Source organism: Cephus cinctus, unplaced genomic scaffold (genome assembly GCF_000341935.2).
Source record: "Cephus cinctus unplaced genomic scaffold, Ccin1 Ccin1_scaffold0935, whole genome shotgun sequence".
Lineage (NCBI taxonomy): Eukaryota > Metazoa > Arthropoda > Insecta > Hymenoptera > Cephidae > Cephus > Cephus cinctus.
The window spans coordinates 326,390-345,446 of NW_014333502.1; the positions used below are offsets into that span (position 1 = coordinate 326,390).

Genomic DNA, 19,057 nt, shown 5'->3' on the forward strand with positions numbered 1-19,057 from the left:
CAATGACGGCGATTATCGACATCCGCCATTGGAATTAATGTGTATCTTTTCCTTTTTTTCCTCTTGTTTCTAATATGTCTCTAAGCAAGATGTAATCTCTTGTTCCTCTGATGTCGTACGTTGAAGAGTCCAAGGAATTTTTCTTTTAAATAGACTAGAGAAAGAAGATCGTCGCTCATCATTTTCTCCATCACATTTTCATTCTCAGTTTCTTGATACAACGAATATCATTAAACCATTGATGTGATTGTATACAGCAAAGTATACGTAAACCTAAAATATCCTACAAAGTAATTTTAATCGAGCTGTTATGTTGCTCGCACGTAGAGCACGATATGCTGAGTAAAATTAATTAATTAATAATGGCTTCAGCTACGAAGGATTGGCGCGTTCGAGTCTTTTATCATAGACGAACAAAATCTGTATACTCCTCCTCTTCTAGGGTAACAGTTCTACGAGGAAGAGAAATGGAGAACATATATGGAAACTTTTAAACGATTAAAATTTCAATCCAGCAAAAACTCTTGTCGGCAATCGGAATCATTCAAGGACAGTGATATGGTTCTTATTGCCAGATTATTATTTTTCCATCCAAATGACATTTTCACCCTTGGACATATTTCCTTCTCTTGATATGCTTTTCGTGCATTAGTCTTTCATCTCCATAACTTTGAAGATATCGCATATTGCGACACTCTTTTTACATTAGCACAGCTTCCAATAATTTACGTATTCTTGTTAGAAAATGAGAATCCTGGATTTGCGTCCAAGAGAGCTCAAAAGACCCGTCACTTTGGAACGTATGCGGGATTGTCTAATTAATAAATTGGCGCTAACCCCAAGCTTCTAAGAAGCGACTTTCTCGCTAATAATCACTTAGTCATTGCAGTACATTTTTTAAAATTGATCTCTTTTATCAATTATCGTATGGCTCTCTTGCCTCGTGTCACCTCCTCATATTTTTCATTGATATATCTCGTTCCATCTCATTCGGCTAAATGGGCTGTGCGCTTTGTTATGTCTCTCAGATGAGATAAACGCGACAAGCTTATTAGTGGCTTTCATTAACTAACATAGCTGGCATGGCCAGTCCAGCGATCTTATTTTCGCATGAACAATGGGAGTGCCTTGTTGCTAGCGCTATTAACAAATAATCCATCGTGCTTGGGATAAAATTGATAGATTTCGGTGGGGGAAAAGCTTACAAGAAGACTGTGTGAGTATGTGGCAATTTGAACGTAGCTGCACTGGCTACAAGTAGAGCAGTGGCTGTCAAAAGAGCCGGAGCAATCAGTGGGGCACCAACTAGAGTCTGATAGGTCGCTGTGCCTATTAATCCTGATAATCTGATACCAGCTGTCATGAAGCCGAAGCCTGTACACCTAAGAAATTCAAAGCATTTATATGATCTAGAGTTCTTTATATTGAAATGTACTTTTGTCTTAGAAAACATGCGATGAAACTTACCTTAGATGCGTTGGGAAGCTTTCAACTGTGGCTAAGGTAAGCGATGTCCATCCGACAGCGAAGACTGCGATGAAGCCACCTTCGAAGCCAAGCACTGCCGAACTGTTGGTGCCTACCAGCATCAGGCACAAAGCAGCGACGGAAGAGAAGAATAAAGAGATACCTGAAGACAGATTAAGAGTTGTAGCACTTTTATTCTTAACTTTAATGCAGCTACTTTTCACATTCACCTATCATTTTTGGTCGCTGAAGTATCGTCAGAGCCAGTCCAGCTAGGGCTGCTGCTGGTACGAAGGCTAATTGGGCTACCAAATGGCCATGGAGAGCTTCCTCAATGTAGATATTGTAATCTAGATCCAGGGTGGGGCATGGGCCACTTAAACTCAATTCTGTATTATTCTCCAAGGTACATCTGGTGAATACTTGAGCAGACAAATCCGTATCGACGAATCTGAAATGTTATTTGTCTCTGTATGTTACATTGAAATTTTTGCAACTTTGAAAATGCTTTCTCAACTTACTTGGAGTCAACGATAATGCTGTCTGTGAAGTGGGTTTTGCTAGATTTTATGTTACTGAATTCCACAGAATGGAAGGTGCAATTGTCAAAATTTACATGACTGAAAACCATCTTTGTAAACCTGTATAACGCAAAGAGACGATGTCAATACTTTCAATAGAGTTGGAAGTGGTTACATCTTCAATAAAATAATACACTCACTGGCAATTGAGGAAAGTGGAATTTTTGTACTGGCTATTTTCCAAGGAACCAGTAAATTTTTGATCATGAAACGTCTCGTTTACGATTTGTTTTGTGTGCGCTTCGTATTCTGTGGCTCTCAGTAGTTTCAGGTACTCTGGACACCAGACCATCAGTCCATAAAGTCTGTAAATTTATATTAAATTACATAGTCTGCATAAGATATAAGATATGTGTGTATAAGAAGAAAAACTGAAATTTTACCCAAATGCAGCGGCAGACCAAATGACTAGAAGCACCACAGTGACTCTGAGATGTGGTGTTGAGAATAACTCCAAGAAAGAATTCCAAAACTGTGATAATGTAAGATTACGCTGTTACATTCTTGTTCCAAAATAATCATTAAGTTATACAGCTGTCTTACCATTTCAATGGAATACATAATATCTGCCAAAACGCTGGCATGACTCGTTGGTGATGGGGGCGCCAAACCGCGCGGCCTTTTACTAGGAAGTTCCAATTCTGACAATTGATATTGGGCACCTGTAGCACCTTTCCTAGCATTGTTTCTTTTGTATATCCTCTGGAAGGAGAAGAACAAATTATAAATTTAGGAATCTTGAGATTAAATTTTTTTAAAGCTGTCTAACCTGATACACCATCATAGCTTCGACATCTCGTCCAGCCTCGATAAGATATCGCGGGCTCTCGGGTAGGAATACAAGACCCACTGTAGCACAGAGTGCAGGTAGACAGCAAAGAAGCAGAAAACGATGCCAGGCGCTAAAATGTTCTTTATTTTCGAGAACGACCATTTCTCCAGTTGTTGGTACCATGGCCCAGGCTAGCAGAGCTGCATAGACTCCACCAAGGGCACCTGCTCCTACGAGAGCACCTGTCCAACGACCTCTGCTTGATCTTGGACAGCATTCAGCTAGATAAGCAAATGCTAGTGGCAAGGATCCTCCTACACTGTAGGTATAAGATAAGAGTGCATTGTGTCTATGAAATTTTCTTTCAAAAATTGAAAGTATTCGTCAATAAAACCATACCCAATTGCGGAGCAGAATCTTGCAGTCATAAAAGTCCCGTAAGTGGGCATGAATGTTGCAACTCCACTGAATAGAGCATGTACTGCCATTGCTGAGAGCAGTGCTCTGCGTCTGCCAAGTCGATCCCCTAAACCACCCCAGCATAATCCACCAATGGCAAGACCAACAAGAGTGATATTGCCTAAGAAAAGAATATCATTTAGGATACGATAGACTTGAAAAGTACAATCCTCAATGTTATAGAAGTAAGACATTTATCTAAAAATATTAGAAACATGACTAACCAAGCCATCCCTTTTCATTGTCTTCAATGCAGAGTTCAACCTCAGCACTGGGTAGAATGTAAGGAACAACAAAGAATTCCACAGTATCCGCAGCAAGACTGAGACCGGTACAAAGGGCTGCTAATACTTGGAAGTAACCTACACCAGCCTGTAAACGAACAAAGTAATTTCAGAATGAATGAAATGACCGTTCCCATACATACTATTAAATGAAAACCATGAAATATCTCGTACAAGACTCTCAAACTCCCCCGAGTAATAATGTACAAGTAGTCATGCATCCTCTACAGCTAGGAACGCGATAACCTCGATTCGGACAAACAATCACGAATATATTTACAGGAAATTCCCTGAGGAAACTGGGCAGCTCGCGGGGTTTGTATTTCAATTTCACGATGGAATCATCCAGCGCCTCTTCCATGTTGTAGAAATGCTCTAATACCCGTACAATCAAAAGAAAAAAAATTTCAAAAATAAGTTGTAGCTAGCAAACGAAAATGCAGCCACACGACAACGCGAAGTGCATTGTGCGCCAACAAGGGACGCCGCAAGCTGTGGTTACGTTCGGAGTCCAAGAACAGTTTCCATGGTAACCAAACCAGTTTATGCGATTGGTCCTCGCGAAGGATTTTTGACTGATCTACACATCCAAATAGACGTCGCGACTTTTCTGGCGCCTGCGTAGTTATTAATTTCTCCACTTTATATGGCAACCCGTTAAGCGCGCACGTAGATCATTCACTCACCGTACGGCGTACTATAAACAATACTTACGTTTATATTTACCTAACATTCATTGTTTCTCGTAAATTATTGTATGTAACTCATGCATGAAAAACACTACATTTCGTGCCTCCGAAGTGTGGTGAAAGTAGCACTTTATAGCTATGGATACGATAAAAATGCTGCGCATGCGCAAAACGGCCCAATTTTACATTATTGCACAGTGCTTTCTTCTCGCACAAGTGCGATAAAGTAAACTTTGTTCTCGCGCGCTGTCACGAAATGCATTCACTTTGGAAACCTTCCTTGCTCTTCTTATGGCTGCCTCCTTCAACAAAGAGATGTTCCAGTCATTTTGGAGGCACAAAAAGTAGCGTTTTTCATGCATTCGTTACAGAATATATTATGCGATACTGGTACAATAAAGCGAACATTATACGCAGTTCGTGAAGTTTGTCACACTCGCCGCACTCGTAAAACAAACAGCACTCGGCTTCGGCTCGTGCCGTTGTGTTACTCGTATGCGATTCATGCGACCAACTTCACCGCCTGCCTATAAAGTTCGCTTTCTCGCACTTGTATCGCAAAGTACTATATTACACAGATTATTCGAACTTACCTGTTTAATCGCGTCCTCATGAAACTGAGCAAGTAATGTAGCATCGGCTGTAGAATCTATCAAGTCGTGTTCGGCCGAGTCTGCCGATGATGTATTAACGCCAGCCGCAGCCGCGTTTCCTACCTGGGAGCTCATTTCCTCCGTATAGAGAGTAGACCTAGTGCCCGGAGTACGTTCTCCAGACCCTGACGATGGCACTCCAGTCCCTGAGGAACCCAGAACGGCTCCGGTTCCCACGAGCCACTGGCTTTCCTCCTCGGACGAGGGCATCACTGCCACAAACCATCTGAAATCATGAAAAATAAAAATCCTCAGCGATTTTAATCTTCATGGAGATTGATTTAAGATAGTAACGGTGTTGAATTTCGATTGCTACTTCTATGGATTTAAAAATAAATATGCGACGAAGCAGCACGTACAAATTAATCCAGAGCATACAATAGCAGTTCCCTGTTAGCAGTAAATATGCAACAAGAATATCTAGTCCCAGTTAATAAATTATTAATATAAAATATAAAATATCGGTATTTAGGAATACATTCATATAAAGCCAGTACCGACGTAGTGGGTGATTCAACTGAATGTAATCACAGTCTAGAATTTTGCTGTAACTCGTTTTAGTTTGACCACCTAGTATAATGAACAACGTGGCAAGTTAATTAGAAAAGAAAATGTATTAAATTACATTCAGTGCATATACCACATCTTTGTATAATCGTCACTATTTCTTTACCATATTTATTCATTTTTCTTAAGACGATTGGCGTCACTTACTCCACAAATATCCCAAAAAGATGCATTATCGTCATGTACTTCTCTCTATTGTTACTTTGTTTCTTTAGTTCGTACACGAGATAAAAATTAAATACTTTCCACATCCAAAAGGAAAAATTCGATTTGCACTAGGGAAAATCACAAAGCACCAGGTTCTTGTGAGTTTCTATGACATAGTAAACGGAATGAGATATTGTCGCTCGCAAAAGAACGCCAGACGCTCTTGGTTGACAAATATTTAACAAAGTTTAGTAGATAATGTTGGCTTTTTATGCCAAATCACCTGGCTGGCCGTGCATTTTGTGCCATGGTGATAGGAGTATTGTTTAGCGCTTGTCTAGGATGGATTTACGGTTGGTGCTACTGCGACTAGCGTTGATTTATGCGGTTGTCAGAATTCACGTCCAGATGAGGAATTGTAAAGGGACTATGATGTCATGGCATAGTCCCAGGAAATTATAAATAGTTTTATATTCTTAATAAGAATTGTTCCTTGTAATTTTTGCCGTTGGTGTAGGACATATTTTCTTTTGAAAGTAACTTACATTTTATTTTTCAGAACCTACGGCGAACTTAAGCGGAAAGCATTATAAAAGATAAGAACAGGAACTTTCAAAGGACTTTTCTAGGATGTTGGACGTTTTCGATTATATAGTTTTTAGTGAGTCCATTTCTTTTTCTTTTTAGATATTACTGTCCGTTTCATATTCCGAGAAGTGTTCGTATGTTATTCTATTCCTAAAATAAATATACCGGAACCATAAATTTCAAACTATTAATTTCACCGTTCCGTGCTCTCGTTTTTCTGAAAATGTTTGTATTTTTTATCAATTCACGCGTTTAGTCTTTTACGGAATCTTCTGAGGATATAAATTGAAATTGAAAAACTCCTCTGATATCAAGTTCTGCTTTACTCTTATATCAGTTATCCCTATTTAAAGCAACAACTGGGTTCAAGCTAGACTGGACACAGTTAACCTTCAATAAATCATTTCACTCTAATCTAGTTTTAGTGATAAGGAAGGTACACTCCTGTCGGCACGCCCTGTACATACCGATATATCCAGCTAAATATGCAGATATTAATTTCATTTTACTTGAATGTCTCTGAGATCTTGAAAACCAAATTCCATTAGCAAATTAAAAAAAAAAAACTGTTGGCAAAAAATCAATTCGTTATCTTATGCCAAAGCGCCTATTTGGAATCAATTAAAAAAATTGACAATATAAATTAATAGATACAATCACTTACCTGTTTTATAGTTATTGACTTAAACTCCTTACGGCTGACTTTCCCGTAAGAGTATTCTTCAGATGAAAAAATATATGCTATCTCAAAACAGTGTTACCGATAATCGGTAGAATATTTAAAAATGTCTTTTACCAGCAGAAACTTTTTAACAATACAACAATAAACCATCAGCATCCCACGGTAAAAGAAACTGGTTTTTAAATGTGCGTGACTTTTCGCAATTAATTAATTCGTTGCGCCCTTCAAATTTAAAAAAGATGTAGTTTGATGTAATATATCACACACATTCATATAATTCTCCTTTCAAAAGATAAAAAGGCTCAAGAGACACCACACCATTAATCGTTATACAAGTAATTAAAGAACGTGCAGCCTATTAACAAAGTGCAGCAAACTCTTGAACACCCGGTATACAAGAAAACCTGCCACATGCGACTGTAATTTTTTATATTAATCCTTCTATTTTCTATACGTCAAAGGAAAGAGAGAAAGCAGTCAGTAAAATTTAACGAAGCGAGCAGAAAAAGACGCACAAACTTCACAGCATCAATTTCTCCCGTCGACGAGGACGCCGACGACGACATCGAGGAACTCTACGTAGCGACGACGTGTACGACGTCGTGGAGTCGATAAACGCGACGGATTAGGTATCTCGAAATATATATCCTTTTCTTATCTCATAAATATAAAACTCCATTTTTATATTTTTTTTCTCTCTTACTTATTTCAGTCTTCACCGCGAATAATAGAAAATCCCAGATACGTAGGACATCCTCGCGATCCTCGACGGCTCGCCAGCACTTTGAAATTCCGTCCTTACGCTCCCGCTGTCCGATGACATTTTCCAACGAATCAAGAGAAACATTCTCTATCGATTCAAGTGGACATACTAACTGTTTCACTTACATTTATCTACCGGATTCCCTCCTCCCATACTGGTGCCGAGGAACTGACGTTTTTCATCGGTACAGTACATCATTTCAAATCGATAAATTCCCCCGCGCTACCCACTGTACCACAGTACAAGCCTAATTTCTAATTAAATATCGTCACGCGACCAATGTCCTTGTCAATTTTGAAAAATTATCAGTTGCGAAATTTATTATCGCACCTCGTGCACTTGCCTTACAAGCGGACAAACAGACCTCGTATTATTGTCTGTACCACTCGATCATCCTGAGACCAACGGATGAATTCGCATGAATGACTCACTCTGTCTAGATTGGCTTTGTTACTTTTCTCAATGGACATCCATTGATTGAAGAATATTATTATAAAAATAGGGGATTCCCGGGCATCGTTCAGACTCGTAGTACTACATGAATTTTATTTTTTCTCTTTTTTTCACCTACCTTCGTTTTTGTTGAGACACTAAGTTTTCTTATTACGGATAACAATCACGTCTTGTGTATTTATTCGATAATTATTGTATTTATACCGCACGTCACTGACACTATGTATGCCGTTTATCGTTTTATTATGTCATTCAAAACTATTATACTGAATTATTCGTACACTTTATGTCCCCCACGGTTCGGATGCTGCATGATGTTTACTGGACGTTCACTTGATGACCTCCCACTGTGCAATTAATTTTAGCCCAATTGAGATATCATTACTTACTCTCAACTGGCACAATTAAACTCAGTCGGACTTACTTCTAGAGTTTACGTCGGCTTATCTCTCTTGTCCCTAGTCCCCGTTAAATGGAATTCATAATAGATTCTCAACCGACCTGGAATATCCTAATGGAGAAACTGAGATACAGGACTAGTGGGATTTCGCGATGCAGCATCCAGGCAAGAGCGCGAATTGATGTGTCACTTTCAAAATGCTCTTCCGGCTAAATTACATTCGTAGAAACTGTCTAGCAGGATGCAAAATTTATAATGGAGATTTTTCAAAATGATAACTCAATCTTAATCCAGCGTTTTTGATTATGAAAGCGAGTCGTCTTTTTCCTGTTGTAAAATTGTATAGTCGTCACTCCACTGTTCACCTTATGGAAACTCGGCAGATAACATGAAAATGTTTTTCACTTTTTGCTTTTATTATTCCGTATAGTTTTACTGCGTAGAAAACTAGTCATTAGTCATACACGCGCTTCATGAATATTCAAATTTAACACAGTCGGATCATCGTCATCATCATTATTAAGTGTATCTGCATGTGAGCTGATAGATGATGATTACACTGTCCTATATATATACTTCTAATATATCTAATGTTCATCACCATTTATGTTCGCACGACATTTTATTCCTTTCGAGATTCCACATGACTGCTCAAACTCAGCAGGTCTGAACGTATGAAATTAGTCCAAAGTTTTCTCTACGCTTCTGTCTTTCTCGCGCGCACTATCTCTTTCTCTCTCTCTCTGCATATGTCGAGCCGCTTGCGACAGCATTTGCTGGATTAACAAAGGGCAAATGCATTTGATTAATTAGTAAAGTGATACGCGATAACTCCTAGCCACATGTTACTCGCGCCTAACTATTTGATACCTGATGAACACTTGCTCACATTGTTTGGAGTTTCGACGAACGTACCTTCTATTATATGAAAACGCTACTCTCACAGCAGTATCGTTGATCCAGCTTTATTATCATTTTGATTTTAGTTATTAATTGGGACTTTTATTGGTAGATGTTCTGGGTGACAATGTGCTTGATTCTATATCGAGAACAGACTGAGTTTTATTATGAAATTATGTGCGACGTGAGTCAATGAGGTTCTCTGATAAGAAACTTGAAAACGATAACTGACTGATAATGGGAGCTCACTGATAACTGTATTAAGAATTATTCTGTGCTTCTGTCTGAGCATCAAATTTTCTCTGGAAGATTTGTCAGCTGATTTTATGAAATATCTTCTTATGCAGCATGTTCTATTGTAGTTTTTTTGGAGCACCTTGTGTAGAATAAAAGATAAGGAAATAACGTAAGGCTTATTTTAAAAAGGATAATTTATTGATAGAAATGAAAGAAAATGTGGAAAAACTGCGTTAAACTCTATTCTCGATTTAATCAGAATCGCTGGTTCCAGCTTCTTCAGCTTCACGTTCCTTTTCCTCCATCTTCGCTCTTGCCATTAAATCCTTAGCGGGATTAAACATCCCATTTGTCTGCACGTTGCATATGAAACACCGTGTGCTCTTTTTGTATTGCTCCAGAGCACACTTCTCACAAAAGTAGTGCTTGCATCTGTAAAAATGGACAGATGATGTTAAAAATTCAAGCTGTTAAATGGGATTGTACAAGATTTTCACGGTTTTACAAACTTTGTAACAACCGGATCCACAAAACTGCCACGACAGATAAAACATTTGAATGGAAGGTTGTCGTCGTCGCTGTCTATTTCATATTTCTTATCATCCTCGTCGCCGCTATTATCGTATTCCCCAGTAGCAGCTTCTCTTTCAAGTTGCCAACCGAGTTTGTAATCGGAACGGTCGTGAAGAAATTTACAGCTGTCTGAAAATATGAAAAGCTATATTGAAAATAGAAATTCTTACAGCTAGTGAGGAAAGACTTACCGCCAAAACCACAGAAACCGGTTTCCTTGTAATCCTTGCAAATGTCCGGCTGATAATCCCATCTGACAGTCGCTCTGAGATTAGCTGGTGCACGTATTGGTCCCTTGCGTACCATTCCACTGGAAGCATTGCCAGCAGCAGTATCCTTTTTCTTGTAGTATTGTGCGTAATTGTTTAAGCCTCTATATATCTTATCATCCTCCTTTCCTTCAAGTTCCTACAAAAATTTAGGAGCTGTATGTTTATTTAGTGGTTGGCGAGGTTATGATATTTTTATAGTGAAATATTAAGATTAATTACTTCGTTTATCTTCTGAGCTTTTTCAAATAATGCCTGAGCATCCTTGTCGACTTCAGTTTCAGTCTCTAGTATTGCTGTGGCTCCTTGGTCACTAGGACCAGCAGGCATGGGTATTCTTTTGCTCTTATAGGATACTGTTACTCCATCATCCTCACCACTGTCATCCTCATCTGCTTTACGTTGCTGACGCTTTGTATTAGTCTGTAAAAAAACTTGTTTTCAAGGATTCGAAACAGAGAGTCAATACAGTAACAAGAAATAATATAACGCATAGTATTACAACAGAATATTATAAACTGCTCACGCTCTGTCTCATGGGATTCTGATCATTTTGCTTCTTATCCTTCTTAACAACAGTAGTCTCATCATCACTACTATCTAAAATGTATAAAAAACAAATAATTACATATCAAAATATAACAGAAGTTAACCTAAAAATCTTAATCGAATTTAAGTAATGAAATTAAAGGGTTATAAACCGATCAGTTATCGGCCATAATTTTTCATAATAACTCACCATCTTCATCCTCGACACCTTTACGCTTTCTTGTCGCAATGTTTCTTATCTTACGACGATTAAATAGAAACGTACAATTTTTCTTCATTGACTGTGGCTCCGTATTCTCCATGTTTATTTGGTAAACATCTGACTTTACGCGTCCCTTTAAAACCGACGCTCGCAGTAACCACTAGCCAGTTAATTACTTCCACAGCTTTGAAGTAGTCCAACTTTTCGTATTATCTTGTTTTACGATATAAACTTTGAATATTGTTTCACATAATTAGAGAAATACAAGGGTGAGTAGCTGTCCAGTTGAATGGTTCTATCTGTACAGTAGTTGCATGCTTGAGATGCTGATGCACAACAGTACATTCCTATTATTCTTGACAGCAGTTTTGGAAGATGAGCAAGAAGAAGAACATGGCCATAGATTTCCAGGACAATATGATACTCCTTACACGTAAATATTTAAAAAAGAAAATAATGTGTCCTGAAGCCAAGTTCCGTCATCATGTCAAGGAAAGACTGCATGTTTATGATTTGCTCAAACGAACAGTTGAAATGGGTGAGAGTAACTCCGCACTGTTAATTGGTCCTCGTGGCAGTGGCAAGACTACAGTAAGTATATTAAATCTTTGTATGATTTCCTATTTTTATATGATCCAACTGTCTTTACTGTCTATTGTCTTGTTTAGCTTGTCAATAGTGTTCTTAAGGAACTGGAAACACTAAAGTCCTTTAAAGAGAATGCTCTCATAGTAAATTTACATGGTCTAGTGCATACCGATGATAGGCTTGCTTTGAAAGATGCTACTCGTCAGATGCAATTAGAGAATGCTGTGGGGGATAAGGTTTTTGGAAGTTTCTCAGAAAATCTGAGTTTTCTGTTAGAATGCCTGAAATCTGGTGATAAAAAGCGATCCAAACCAGTTATTTTTATACTCGATGAGTTTGATTTGTTCTGTGCTCATCACAATCAAACATTATTATATAATTTGTTTGATGTGACTCAATCTGCCCAGGTAAATAATATTTCTAATAACTAATTATATTAAATGTATACCTTGATATGATCGTTATTTTTCTTGATTTAAAGGCACCGATTTGTGTGTTGGGAATAACATGCAGACTAGATGTCATCGAACTCCTGGAGAAAAGAGTGAAATCAAGATTTTCTCATCGTCAAATATTTCTATTTCCTGGTGACACGTCAGGAGCTGAACAGCCTATCTCAGCCTTTGATGATAGGCTTCAACTCTTTGAACACTTGCTCAGTTTACCAGATGATGAGAATGTCAACAAAATTGAACAACAATATGATGACTGCACGATAGATCCCCAGTTTGGAGCCATGTGGAATGATTACATAAAGAATTTAATTGAAAATGTTACAATGGTTAATCTTTTAAAACGAATGTATCAAATAGATGTCAGCGAAAGAAGTTTTAGGAACTTCCTAGCCATTGCTGTATCATCCCTATCAGAAAAGCATCAGAGGCTAGAAGTAAATGATTTTGTCGAAGCTAGCAAGATATTTTCTCAAGATGATAAAGTCCTTATGCTCGAAGGACTGTCTGTTCTGGAGCTGTGTCTGGTGAGTATTTCAATATAATAACATAATTATCTAATCCTAAGATAAACTTTCCAACTATCGTTTGACCAGATTATCGCCATGAAGCACGAGACCGAAATCTATGACGGAGAACCATTAAATTTTGAAATGGTTTTAAACCGCTATATGAAATTTGTCAACCAGAATTCCTCCATACAGTCCGTCCAGAGACCAGTAATCATGAAAGCATTCGAGCACATCAAGGTAGTCACAATGTCATTTTAAAGAGAGTCTTAATATTTTTCGTAGCTCAGTATTTCTCATAATTTAATCTATCAAAAATTTTTTCCACAGAACCTGGAATTCCTGGCACCTATAGCAGGAACAAACACCAGGGTAGAGAAAGAATATGAGTTCTTCAAGTTTCTGTTGACTCCGCACCAAGTAATGGAGGCTGTAAAAAATTATTCAGGACTTCCAACAGAAGTGGCTCAGTGGGCAAAGAGCAGTTTACAGTGAAGAAATGTCAGGACAATAATCTAGTGCATTCGTTCCTGGAACCTTCCAGGGGACGTATACTTTTTGTTCTCCCCTTCATATCAAGTGAAATGCCAGTGATATCCGGTGAGCCATTCATTCTCCAGTTATTAGTTCTCAATTCAAACAAGAAAAGTACTAGTGAAAGTGTCTCATTTGAGTGCGTCCATCTCTGTGTGCCAGTACCTCGTCCAATCGAGTTAGTGATAATCCCATCGTCTTAAGCTGTATGTGTTCATCTACTTAGATAACTCACAATAATGTGAAACGTCCTTTATCTACAGTAAAGTTCACATACGAGTTCCTGGATGTAGTCGACGCTCGATATTTAGGCGTCTTGTGGAAATTTGGAGTCTTTGTATCCATATAAACGTCCAGTAGAAAAAAGAAGTACGTCCATATAATGAAAAAAAAAAACAATTTAAAAAAATTGCGATTAGAATAACAGCGATTAGAATTGGCATTTGTTCTTATGTAGTCAGTGAAATTAGAACGGAGTTATCAGCTAGCGAGAAAAAGTATTAATTTGCTATCTAAACTCCCTTTACTCATTAATCACCAATTAATTTATACATTTCCAGTGAGTTACTAGTGAGATAAAAGTTAATGATAATTATTACGATTTTAATCTATCCAGGCAAAACGCGGTTCTGCATCCTTTTTTGTGTTAATATCAGGACCGGATATCGTGTGAATTTTTACACTTCCGGATGACTTCCTTTTGCGCGTTTGGCGCTTCAGGAACTTCAACAATCTGTCATGTTTCCTAATGCGATTATATCTCGTTAGATAGGACTCGTGACCTATAATAGAATAGATTATAAATTTTCCATACAGATACACCTGGTTAGCGATTATCTTCACCTGGATTTATTCCTATTTGTACGATCTCGTCGAAGTTTTCTTGACGTGAGAATGGTCGTAGAACTGACATTGCTCTGCTAACACCAATCTGAAATATGATTTAGTGTCTGATTGTCCAATGGACAGGAAAGATAGGATAAACTTTTTAATAAATCCTTGTACTTGTGCGTGACGAACACTATGCTCTACTAAATCTGCTCCTAAAAGTTCCTCCTTGACGCTCATCCTTATTGGGATAACTTTGTTCACCATCTTATTATACCAGAATATTTATTAGTATAAATTATATTTTATTTAATTCGCCAACAAATGACATACTGAGCGAACGTACCCATAGTAGAATTATGGAAGTTAAAAAACTCCAAACAGCAAGACATATTACTGTTAAACTTTGAATGGCCAGTAAGTACCCTCCTCCACCTTGAAGTATAACAATGCCTTTATTGTTTTAAGGATAACAAGAATTAACAATTTTAAAATAAGACCTTTAAACAATCCTTTTCGTCCACTGGTAATTGACAATGGATATGGATTATCCGCAAAGAATCCAATAGCTAAAACACCCCACATGCCACAGGCACCTAAATGAATTGTTATATAATAACAGTATCAAATTATATATTTTTTTTTCTACTGTAAATCCATAAGTACCATGAACAGCTGAGGCACCAACAGGATCATCTATACCAACCCTATCCAAAGCTGGCATTACTGTGCAAGATATAAGAGCCCCTATTATTCCTACAATCAGAGCTTCCCAAGCTTGATACAGGAAGCAACCCCCTTGAAAATATTTATAATAATTGTATGTCTATTTAATTATTCAGCGTTCTGTGCAATACCTGTAACAGACACCAGGGCACCGAGTATTCCATTAATTTGACTAAGAATATCAATTCTTTTAGGATTTGCCAGACTAAACCCCAAGCCGATCAGACCACCACCCATGCTACTCAACATAGTGGATACCGCTGCCCTAGCAGCATATTTCCAACGTTGTCCACTAACACCGTATGTACTCCCACTATTGAAAGCTAACCATCCCCACCTGTAAATTGAAGTGATAACGTAGTTCCAGGTAAGTTCAGAGCTTCGTTTGATCTTTACCATAAAACAAAGAGTCCCATGATAGCGTTCACAGGACAACCAAGAGGTAGCTGATCTATTCCATTATCGTAGCGACCTAAACGTGGACCAAGCATCATGGCACAGGCTAGAGCTATTTTTTGAAGAGACTTAGTTAATGATAATCTTTACGGCATTACTCTTATCTGTCTTACCAGAGGTACCACCAACTAGATGCACTGTTCCAGAACCTGCTATATCCACTGCGCCCATCCTCTTCAGAAAACCGTGATCACCCCAGACCCAGCCAGCCGGTACACAGTAAACGATAGTATTGAGAAAGGAAAAGAGACAGTAAGCCTTGAAATTGCATCTATAAGAATCGTTTAAATTTTATAAAAGAGGTAAAACAAAGTCAATAATTATTTATTCAACTCAAATCTTGTACCGCTCAGCCATAGCTCCACTGACAATGGTGGTAGCAGTGGTAGCAAAACTCAATTGGAACAGAAATGCAGCACATTCAGGACCCATAAATTCATCTTCGATTGTTGGATCAATCAAAAAATCTCCTAGGCCAATAAATGGGTTGGTAAACTCGCTTCTACCAAAGCTCATACCAAACCCAAACATCCAGTATGTCAAGCCACCAAGGACGATATCCACCACATTTTTCATCATGATGTTCACCTCATTCTTCAAGGAAACACATCCTGATTCCAGCATCCCAAAACCCGTTTGCATAGTAAATATTATAAAGGAATTTGTCACTATCCAATTACTGTCTTCCTGATTCAAATTGTAGACCGAACTGATAAGTTTCGTGAAGGTCGCATTGTGTTCAACAGTGTCATTTCTGGTGTCACTAGTGTCATTTATCATTTTAAAGGTAACCAAGAGATCAGGAAAAAACTGAACAAAGTCCTCAGAGCGTTCGAAAGAACACTAATCAGTGAATAATAGTTACCTGATCGTGGAAGTTCAACTGCTTGGGAAAAACAATTTAAAAATTAACAAGCTTGACCTAAATCTTAGTACAGCATAATACGGATAACAAGGTAGATGACTAGAAAGAAAGGTAAAACGTATAAAATTTACTTTGGCTTTTTTTGTACTTTTTCATCTTTTTTTATTGGCCCACATCCAGCCGTTACAGAAAATTTTCTCATTTCACCACTTTTCCCATATACACCGCAAAACTCACTCGCATTTCTCGACTCTCTCGCTTCACATATCCTTTGTTTTCTTATTCCTTATCACCCTTATCTCTTTCTGTATCAATAACCATCTCTTGCTTCCACCCCTTAGTCGAAGAACGCTAAGTCACGTAAATACAATATAATAACGCTAGCCTAAATGAAAAGAAATGATATATTATATCACATAGAGAATTCCATGGGCGTCCATTCTTCTTCTTTTTCTCTTCCTTTCGTTACCAAACGGTCGCCCCTTTGTTAAATTCAATTTATTGGATGTTTTACATGTGAAAAAAAAACAAAAACTTCGAAAATTACCAGACAAACCACATGTGATTTTTTTTAAGGAACGTCGAATCATTATAGTGCCAGAAACTACTACCAGCAATTGGATACTGGTATTAGAGTCACCACTGATATGGAGAACAGAAAGCCACACGAGTAATGCCTAAATCGCGTCAATGAGAAATCAAAGTGAAAATCGTCTCAACGACGCTTCTCGCTTCTACGTTGAAATCGTGAACTTGAATTTGTGCGAACGCCAGAAACGCGGCATCGACGTGTACGATGTGGCCGGCGTTGGGATGGTCGCCGAAATCCAAGAACATGAATCTAGAGCCATATACAATCGATTCTTGGGCTTCTCGAAGTTTACTTATACAGCCAAGAGACTGTAATGACCAAACAAAGGTTCATTTTCTTCAGGAAACGGATCATAAATTGCACTTAAGATGTTTTTCGTCGAGGTCGTTTGCTATGTTTCGAGTGTATTCCATTGTTGGTACTGCTGCTGTTTTTCTTCTCTTCCTTACCCTCCTTTTGTTCCAGTTGCTTCCTCACATTCCTCTGTTCCTATATTATCATTTTGCATCTTTGATAAGCGCCTATAATGTATGGACTACACACGTGAACGATAATGGCCGTATTGCGTTGGTATTCTGGTCACTTAAAGATGTCGAGAGCGGGTACTGTTTTTCTGCTTGATAATTTGAGTTTTTTTTTGTTATTACACTTTTTCATTCTTTCTTGTTATGGGTTTATTTTGCATTACTTTTTGTTGTTTAATCTTGTAGCTTGATTTCTGTTTGAATCCTAGTTGCTGCCGTACACGTTCTCGTCGCTGTACGCTATGTAGAGGAAGAAGTCCTCTTCGTGATGCTCCTAGGAACATGGAACAAAAAGAACAAAAGTAGGTAATAGAACTCTCTTTCCTTGTTTTTACTTGCATTTAATCTAACTTCTGATCTCTCTAACATCAGAGTATTCTGCTATTAGAAGACAAGGTAGTAACTGTTTCTTGCATGGGTAGTTCCATATAAGTTTGCTTACCTGGTAGAGGGATCCCATAGTGGCGCTTGTGGGTGGAATAATATTGTTCACAAAGAAAAACAGAGCATCCTCGGGGCGCAAATGAATTCGTTTGCGAATCAGAAAGTAGAACTGACCCACTGTTAGATCAGATGGCACAAGATACTTCTGTTTATCCAAATCACTAATCCTGGCCTTAGGTGCCTTCTCTACGATCACCTTGAAACAGAAAACAAAAGAAAGCTTGATCAGACAGTATTCAAAGCATTCTAACAATCAGTTGTTTTTCAACTTGAACTCTTACAAATCATATCTTCTAATAACAGACTTCTTATCTATTATATTTCCTCTATTCGTCATCTTTATCTAATACACGCAATATATTACTCTCAATGAAAATTATTTCACTACTACAAAATTACCAATTTCTCTACTTGCTGAATCATGTAGTTCAAAATCTGAACTTCATTCTTTCCATTGATTCACTTGTAGTTTAACAACCATCATTCTACAATATATCCTAACAAGAGTATTAAAGCTGACCATCCATTAAACAGCAAGTCAACCATGTAAGGTTACTAGTGTACTATATCACGTAATAATCTGGGCGTTGCACAAGATCAATATTCGCTGTGTTGAACTGCAGCACAGTACAGTCAGTGATCCTTGTAGCTAAAAAAAAAGGCAAAGAAACCATAGAACCATATCATATCTCCAAGCATCTAGAAGACAATAAATCCCAACTAAAATCTCAAAGAAAGAATCGGAGTCAATAGAATCTACGACGCAAAAAGCGTAAAGGCCTCTTAGTGCAACGGCCAGTAAACGACCTTGAACGATTTCCAGAATAAAAAAAATGTCGCCCATTTCACCAACTGCTGATGAACTAGAAAGAAAATGTTTAATTTTCCCTTCTCTTTAATCGTTAATCCCTAGGGGATTTGAATCATCAATAGATATGAATATAAATATATCCAGTGGTATACAAGCTATACAACAAAGCATTTACATAACGTCGTTTATACGATTTACTTACGGGTACTCGATCCGGATACTTTCGACGTATCTTCTCACCTTCGGTTTTACGCTTCTCGAATGGATTCTCTTCTTTATATTGAAACTTCATCGTGATATTGTTATATCGCCAGTCGGCCACTAGTGCTCGACCGGTGACGTGAATTCTCTTTGTAGATTTTTCTTTAATGCTCGTCAACGAGGACGGGCCAAGATACACTTTCCTTCTAGCAGTCACTTCTGTCACAACAATCGCCGTGCGTCAGGCTCGGAGATTTGCGCACTGCGGTTGGTATCTTGCGCGGTAGAAAAG

At 38.1% G+C, this 19,057-nt stretch overlaps 5 protein-coding genes across 13 annotated transcripts; 1 reads left to right on the forward strand and 4 right to left on the reverse strand.

Annotated features, from left to right (window-relative positions):
- Positions 1-32: 32 nt before the first annotated feature.
- LOC107271295 (synaptic vesicle glycoprotein 2B) lies at positions 33-9,567 on the reverse strand. Of its 6 annotated transcripts, none has more exons than XM_015747106.2 (13): positions 8,530-9,405; positions 8,224-8,452; positions 4,846-5,131; positions 3,504-3,651; positions 3,220-3,400; positions 2,818-3,139; positions 2,592-2,750; positions 2,432-2,520; positions 2,189-2,353; positions 1,989-2,108; positions 1,698-1,918; positions 1,468-1,630; positions 33-1,382 (listed from the first exon to the last, which is right to left on the reverse strand). In XM_015747106.2, exons 3-13 carry the CDS (start codon positions 5,113-5,115, stop codon positions 1,202-1,204), a joined length of 2,019 nt encoding a protein of 672 aa, XP_015602592.1. In that variant the 5' UTR covers positions 5,116-5,131; positions 8,224-8,452; positions 8,530-9,405; the 3' UTR covers positions 33-1,201. The 6 variants fall into 6 exon arrangements, with proteins under 6 accessions (XP_015602592.1, XP_024944306.1, XP_015602595.1 ...); XM_025088538.1 differs by lacking the exons at positions 8,224-8,452; positions 8,530-9,405 and adding exons at positions 6,872-6,927; positions 7,593-7,754; XM_015747109.2 differs by lacking the exons at positions 8,224-8,452; positions 8,530-9,405 and adding an exon at positions 9,421-9,567.
- A 251-nt stretch (positions 9,568-9,818) lies between these two features.
- On the reverse strand, positions 9,819-11,498 carry LOC107271302 (RING finger protein 113A). Its single transcript, XM_015747134.1, has 6 exons — positions 11,224-11,498; positions 11,011-11,084; positions 10,707-10,907; positions 10,407-10,623; positions 10,152-10,344; positions 9,819-10,074 (listed from the first exon to the last, which is right to left on the reverse strand). The coding sequence occupies exons 1-6, from the start codon at positions 11,333-11,335 to the stop codon at positions 9,894-9,896; spliced, it is 978 nt and encodes a 325-aa protein (XP_015602620.1). The 5' UTR covers positions 11,336-11,498; the 3' UTR covers positions 9,819-9,893.
- On the forward strand, positions 11,323-14,337 carry LOC107271301 (origin recognition complex subunit 4). 2 transcript variants are annotated; one of them, XM_015747133.2, is made up of 6 exons: positions 11,323-11,504; positions 11,599-11,826; positions 11,904-12,230; positions 12,305-12,802; positions 12,872-13,024; positions 13,115-13,391. In XM_015747133.2, exons 2-6 carry the CDS (start codon positions 11,611-11,613, stop codon positions 13,277-13,279), a joined length of 1,359 nt encoding a protein of 452 aa, XP_015602619.1. In that variant the 5' UTR covers positions 11,323-11,504; positions 11,599-11,610; the 3' UTR covers positions 13,280-13,391. The 2 variants fall into 2 exon arrangements, with proteins under 2 accessions (XP_015602619.1, XP_015602617.1); XM_015747131.2 differs by having other exon boundaries at positions 11,369-11,504; positions 11,602-11,826; positions 13,115-14,337.
- On the reverse strand, positions 13,826-16,226 carry LOC107271299 (putative ammonium transporter 3). Of its 2 annotated transcripts, none has more exons than XM_015747128.2 (10): positions 15,675-16,226; positions 15,442-15,599; positions 15,269-15,380; positions 15,004-15,209; positions 14,813-14,923; positions 14,647-14,742; positions 14,493-14,581; positions 14,324-14,413; positions 14,162-14,249; positions 13,826-14,100 (listed from the first exon to the last, which is right to left on the reverse strand). In XM_015747128.2, the coding sequence occupies exons 1-10, from the start codon at positions 16,106-16,108 to the stop codon at positions 13,922-13,924; spliced, it is 1,563 nt and encodes a 520-aa protein (XP_015602614.1). In that variant the 5' UTR covers positions 16,109-16,226; the 3' UTR covers positions 13,826-13,921. The 2 variants fall into 2 exon arrangements, with proteins under 2 accessions (XP_015602614.1, XP_015602613.1); XM_015747127.2 differs by having other exon boundaries at positions 14,813-14,944.
- A 1,064-nt stretch (positions 16,227-17,290) lies between these two features.
- Positions 17,291-19,007, reverse strand: LOC107271310 (gamma-aminobutyric acid receptor-associated protein). Of its 2 annotated transcripts, XM_025088555.1 has the most exons (4): positions 18,767-19,007; positions 17,752-17,949; positions 17,474-17,583; positions 17,291-17,398 (listed from the first exon to the last, which is right to left on the reverse strand). In XM_025088555.1, the coding sequence occupies exons 1-3, from the start codon at positions 18,854-18,856 to the stop codon at positions 17,515-17,517; spliced, it is 357 nt and encodes a 118-aa protein (XP_024944323.1). In that variant the 5' UTR covers positions 18,857-19,007; the 3' UTR covers positions 17,291-17,398; positions 17,474-17,514. The 2 variants fall into 2 exon arrangements, with proteins under 2 accessions (XP_024944323.1, XP_015602632.1); XM_015747146.2 differs by having other exon boundaries at positions 17,353-17,583; positions 18,767-19,006.
- Positions 19,008-19,057: the final 50 nt, after the last annotated feature.